The sequence below is a fragment of the Zingiber officinale genome, chromosome 11B (assembly GCF_018446385.1).
Source record: "Zingiber officinale cultivar Zhangliang chromosome 11B, Zo_v1.1, whole genome shotgun sequence".
Lineage (NCBI taxonomy): Eukaryota > Viridiplantae > Streptophyta > Magnoliopsida > Zingiberales > Zingiberaceae > Zingiber > Zingiber officinale.
This window is the reverse complement of record NC_056007.1, coordinates 19331568-19337369: the sequence shown is the minus strand read 5'-3', so window position 1 is coordinate 19337369 and position 5802 is coordinate 19331568. Positions and strand designations below refer to the sequence as shown.

The 5802-nt window shown below is 38.1% G+C and overlaps 1 protein-coding gene and 3 long non-coding RNA genes across 4 annotated transcripts; 1 reads left to right on the top strand and 3 right to left on the bottom strand.

Annotated features, from left to right (window-relative positions):
- Positions 1-400: 400 nt before the first annotated feature.
- On the bottom strand, positions 401-972 carry LOC122034786. Its single transcript, XR_006126779.1, has 3 exons — positions 812-972; positions 519-621; positions 401-411 (listed from the first exon to the last, which is right to left on the bottom strand). It is a non-coding gene; the product is annotated as an uncharacterized LOC122034786 (long non-coding RNA).
- A 451-nt stretch (positions 973-1423) lies between these two features.
- Positions 1424-2088, top strand: LOC122034787. Its single transcript, XR_006126780.1, has 2 exons — positions 1424-1936; positions 2024-2088. It is a non-coding gene; the product is annotated as an uncharacterized LOC122034787 (long non-coding RNA).
- A 553-nt stretch (positions 2089-2641) lies between these two features.
- On the bottom strand, positions 2642-3569 carry LOC122034826. The gene is made up of 3 exons (XR_006126789.1): positions 3434-3569; positions 2815-3362; positions 2642-2674 (listed from the first exon to the last, which is right to left on the bottom strand). It is a non-coding gene; the product is annotated as an uncharacterized LOC122034826 (long non-coding RNA).
- A 604-nt stretch (positions 3570-4173) lies between these two features.
- On the bottom strand, positions 4174-4833 carry LOC122035305. The gene is made up of 2 exons (XM_042594719.1): positions 4421-4833; positions 4174-4282 (listed from the first exon to the last, which is right to left on the bottom strand). The coding sequence occupies exons 1-2, from the start codon at positions 4758-4760 to the stop codon at positions 4185-4187; spliced, it is 438 nt and encodes a 145-aa protein (XP_042450653.1). The 5' UTR covers positions 4761-4833; the 3' UTR covers positions 4174-4184.
- Positions 4834-5802: the final 969 nt, after the last annotated feature.

The following is a 5802-nucleotide window of genomic DNA, read 5'->3' as shown; positions in this document are numbered from 1 at the left end:
CAGTTTTGACAGCGGTAAATGACCGATGTAATATTAGTTAATAACACCAGTTTTGCAGCGGTGGAAAACCGATGTAATATGTATATTTTTTAACAGCACAAATTTGATTTCCGAAACAATGAAAAATCGACAATAACAAAAAAAAATACATAAATATTCAAAAATTATACAAATATTCTTCATTCAATAATATCCATAAAATACACAAATATTCACAAATTATATAAATAATCTTCTTACAACAATATCCATAAAATACCCAAACATTCTTTTTACATCAAAAGCTAGCTAATAGATATCAAAATCAAGGTAGAACATTCTTTTAACACATCAAGGTAGAACCGCACTTCAAATGTAATCTAGCATGCATTCACCCACTCGAACCGCATTTCATCAATTTAGATTTGTAAACTGTAAAAAACACATAAATCCACCATATGTCAAATAACTAAAACAAATGTGTACATGTATCAAATAAAAAATATAAGATCACAAGTGCTTGTCATAAACATGCTTACCAGCGTGTTGAAACCTATTCTGTGAATGGTGGCTTCGAATGAACTTCACGAGCAAGGCCAAAATTTGCTATCTTCACAAAGTCCTTGGTTACCAATAAGTTCTCTGCAAAGGTCATAATCTAGTTTAATAGAATGCTAACTTCACCAGAATAATTATAGGTGCATAAATCACATTTAACAAAATAAATGCTAATCCTAGATAACAACGTTGTAGGAATAGATCTGTTAAGAGCACACAAATGAATCTTTATAGGGATATTTGGTTAAAAGCGGAACTAAAGAGGTACACCTACCTCCCATGTCAATAAGTCACTTCCTCGAGTTGGATATGGCTTTTGCAAATCTAGCTCCATATAGAAGGTGTAGAGTTTGATATCTTGAAGCTGCAAATCCAATCAGAAGTAGGATTAGCGTGGTAAGCAAGACATTGAAAATCCCATTAATAGACACATATTGTCCATGAGAACCCTTGTTCTTGTCATTGAAATAAGGTGGGGTAGTTGTCATGCCTCCCAAACTTGAATTAAAAGGATATGGGAGAAGACCCCTAAATCCTTCATTTATCCATTGAACTTCCTTAATGTACGAAGGCATAAAAAATGAAGAAGGATAACGATGCCATTCACTTCCGATGCAAAGCATAGTCTCTGTGCATAAAGGCAAGCATTCCATCAAATTTAAAACTGTAATCCAATCAATATAAAACTATAATCCAATCAAATTTACAGGCTATCGCTTCTGCATAATTTCCCTATTGTAATATAAGAGAACTATCAATTTCCAACTAGGGGCAAAGACAACAAAGAAGATGATAGACAAATTATATGACTTTCTTCTATTAAATGAGGCAATATGCAGTAACTCTCAAACTAGCAATGAAAAAGGCAGATATAGTACTCTACCTGTTGCTTGTATATAATAGCCAAGTTGTTGAAGGGCACAGATATCCCTGTTGTAACTGCTAAAATTGCCTTATAGAATGATGCAGCAACACTCATCATATTACTGCATGAAGAGAAGTTTCATTAAGGAACAAAAATAAACTATCCGCACAGTTGTCATCAAACATTTCTAAAGCTTACCAATCCATGTATATATATGTTGCCAAGGCTTGACAATGCTTGTGGATGGTTAGGTTGTAAAGCAAAGCATGACTTGGGAAAAATTATTAAAATGAAGTTATTCAACAAGGAAAAAAACAACTTGTTATTATCTCCCTGATTTCAGGATCATATGATTCCAGTTTCAGAACTAAAATTCTTTCAAATCCGTAACATTCTGAACGGTTGGGTTTTTTCTGCAGTTGGGCCCTGTACTTCAAAAGACGGTAGAATCTTTTCGTCTCCTCCCTCCTACGGAAAATTATGTTCCCCCATTTAAGGACCCTTGGAGGTTTTGGTGACGACTACAATGTTTTGGTATGAAACCTTCCAACGTGTCTACAGATGACCTTCATTGTATTTTTTGTATATACCTTGCTTGGTGTTTGGATTTGTTTATGCAAGGAATGAGCACTGCATCATCTACTGGGGATCTTTAACTATGCTTTATTTCTGAAGCAGCTACATCAGCACACTGGGTTACATTAGTTTGCTTTTTGTTCTAGCATCTAAAGCAAAAGAAAGTACATAAAGGATAGAGGATAAGGAATAACCATGACAAGAAACCAGGAAAATATATAATAACAGTAGTCCTTCAAAGACAATGAAAATAAAGTAACTAACTTAAATCTGAAGGTGATGCGTAAGTTCAAAAATCTTAATAAAATAAATTATAAGTCGACATAAAAGGATATAGCTTTATAAGTAATTTAGAAATTATAGACAGTTTTAGCAGCCAACAATAAAATAAATTAACAACAAAACTAACCTAAAGACCTTGTAAATAGATTGCAATTTTAGCAAAGAACACGAACTTGCTCTAGGTGCCGGTGCCATATAGAACGACCTCATAAATAGGTTGCAGCTTCAGCAAAGAACATGAACTTGCTACCGTAGTCATGTAGGATCAGCAAGTACTCACGTATCTTGACTCGAGGAGATTCTTCAAAGTTTCTTGGAGAATCTATCATTAGTGGCAATACAGTTTAATGACAGAATATGCTCCAGCTGTGAATAGTCATGGTTGCCTCGGATGAAATTTACAATCTAAAACACCTGTTCAATTAATAAGTTAATGTTAGGTCTAAGATAGGCAGGAATTGCAATTTTTATTTGAGTTAGAAAGCCATAGTTTCTTAATCTAGACGCGGTAAATGAAAAACAAGGAAAATAACAAAGTTTGCAACACAACTGACCTCTGTCATTAAACTGAGAGAATTTGGTATGCCTAAACTTTTCAGGGCACTTTAGGTTTCATCCTGATTCCAGCCTCAAAGGCTAGGTAACTAGGTATAATGTCATGATTTTTATATATTTCCAATTTGTCAGTGTGTATTAGAAAAAAGAAAGAAACAAAACTGAGATATAAAATAGGCACTAGGAATGACTAAAAATAAGTACAACTAAAATTCATAATTAGGATATCACTAGGAACGACAGTAGTGAAATAGTCTCCTTTCCGATGCCAATCAATTTTTTCACAACCTGCAAAGCAAAAGAATGAATAATAGAAAGGTAGTGGCAAATACTCTACCAATTAAAATAAAGTAATCCAAAGGATTAAGTCTATGTCCAGAAACAATTAAGGTAATTTGATGTGCCTATATTGAAATTAATTACTATACAGATACATATGTACTCTGAAGGGGGGATACACAGTGAATATAGCTCACCTTGCAATGCTTTAATCGGATGCAATCATATTTATCATCTCGAACCCATCTCACTGCTGGAGTGGTATTTCCTAAAGCACAGAATCGAGTGCCAACTGATCTGAACAGAAACTAAAATAATATTATGAGTAAAAACACTTACCCTCATCCTCCTCTAGTTTTGATTCCTCCACATGAAGCAACTCCTTGACCCTTGCTTGATTCTCTGCACTTCCCAATCCAGTATCTAAAATAAGCACATCGCATCCTCTGAAACAATGTGTAAATGTATGTCAGAAAGAAGCAGGGTGGAATTAGGCATCGAAAACTGAATTAAAAAAAAAACCCTAGAGGGTGGAAATTAAATTACAAAAACCTAGAGGAAATGAACATACAAAAGAAACGCTAACCATAGGTACGGCTCCCTTCTTTTAACATAACCATATTAAATTTATATTCTAACATAAACCATCCAATATCTAAATTCCCATTAGATCTTCAAGGTTACAATCTTCCATAATCACCTAACATGAAACCTAAATGTCACTGAAACCATTTCAGATTCAGGTTAATCTTTATTTACAACATTCAATTACCCAATATAACAACTCTTATCCTTGTTAACTAGTAACACATCATACCCTTAACCTCCAACACCAGAACAAACAAATTCTTATTGACTTTGCCGTGGATCCAGCTCAAAACACACAGGATTCATTAGGTAACATCTACTGCAACTAATGATCGCACAAGGGTAAGGAACAAGAACTAAACCGTACCTCAATCCCCTACAAACAGAACATTACATAGTGCATCTTCATTAGCCGGATCAAGAAGAAAGAATAACAAGAAGTCATCAAAACAACCTGTTAACAACAACAACAGATCGACCTCATTACCTCTGTACCCTTCAATCACCGGAGACGATCACTGATACGAAGAAGAGATTGATCCAACAGAGCTGTGGTGGCCGGGACCAAAATACCAGTCTCTGCTTCCCAGAAAGAACCACCTGAATCAACACTAGAAAGGATCAAGGTTCGAATTCACAACTAAAACCAAACCCTTACCTCCAAGATCGAAGTTAGGGCAACGACTTGTTCTTGACGACGAACAGGGACAGAGATTGGGAAGGAACAATGGTTGTTACCTCCTCCAAACAATCGATGCTGGCCTGATCCAACGCCGATGCCCTTGGTTCCCTCCCGACAGCCGGCGAAATCCACCGATCGAGATCCGTCGCCGTTGTTCACCGAGATCAGAGAAGGGAGGAAGGGATCGGGGAGAAAGAAGGTTCGGCTGTAACTAACCTCTCTTCCTCTCAACACTCCAAGGTCCGCTCTTCGTCGGCGCCACCGAGAGAAGAAGAAATCGCCGGTCTCGGTCGCATGAAGTCCGAAGTCGCGAGAAGCAGAGGAACAACAGAGGAGAAAGTCGGGGGAAAAGAAAAGGCTTCGGCGCTTTATAGAGAGGTTAACCCCAAACCCCATCCTCAACCTTTAGCAATCAGACGATTAAGAAGAATGAAAAGAGGAAACGAGAGGTTTTGAAGATGACCGTGTACCCAGCGAGCGAAGAGGTCGAGAAGGAGAAAATGAAGAATAGAGAGCCTTTATGCCTGCAATTTTAGGGTTTTAACAGGCAGACATACTTCGTTATTCTTGTACTGCACTCGATCTCTCTGCTTCAGAAGAAGGAGACCCCTTTACACAAGATCAGAGATCTCGGTGTTGTTCTCTCTTCCTTCGGATTCCCTCATGTTGCCGACCAACCGTGCCATGGTGGTCGTGGGCGTCCTCTAGCTGTTCGGATCTTGTCGGCCCCTACCTTAGCCGGGAAGAGCGAAGAGAGAAAGGAGGAGGAGGAAGAGAGGATCGGACGAGGAGGCAGAATGGAACTACGATTTTGCTTAGGATCGAAGCAGGTGGTTTTGATCCTAATCGGGAGAGGAAGGGGCGTCGATCCAGGAAGGGGAAGAGATCCAAGAAGGGGAAGAGGGAGATGAGTGGTCGGAGGTTTAGGTTTAGGTTTAGGCTGAGAGAAGGGGCGCGATATTGGTTTAGGTTTGGAGGGAACTTTGTGAAGTGTTATAAATTTTGGCTGGTGGAAAAATTAAATTATTATTTTTTGGTTCATTAACATCGAGTTTTAAAAACCGCTGTTAAAATCGATGTCTATTAACAAAAAAAAAGGCGCTCATAGACATCGGCTAAAAAACCGATGTCTATGAGCGAAAATCTGCGCTTATAGACACCGGTTTTTGGAAAAATCGGTGTAAAATACTCAAAGACATCGGTTTTTGTTTAAAACTGTTGTTGTTCCACCGATGTCTATGAGGCTTTTTCTTGTAGTGAGCATTCCTGATTTCTATTTATATATATATGATGACTGCTACATTTTACGCATCATACCATTGCATGCATAGCGGCGACCATTTCTCCCTTGTGATTGAGAGGGTCGTTGGCCAGGGCCACACGATCAGCCACTCATGAGTAGTGGTAGTTGGAGCGTGCCGCTTGTCCTGTCGTGCTC

What these genes read in the sequence shown, in the direction of transcription:
- LOC122035305 (XM_042594719.1), bottom strand. Translation starts at nt 4,760, where the DNA reads ATGGGGTTTGGGGTTAACCTCTCTATAAAGCGCCGAAGCCTTTTCTTT. An exon ending in GCATCGATTGTTTGGAGGAG is followed by an intron (nt 4,283 to 4,420) that starts GTAACAACCATT and finishes GTGTTGATTCAG; the next exon opens with GTGGTTCTTTCTGGGAAGCA.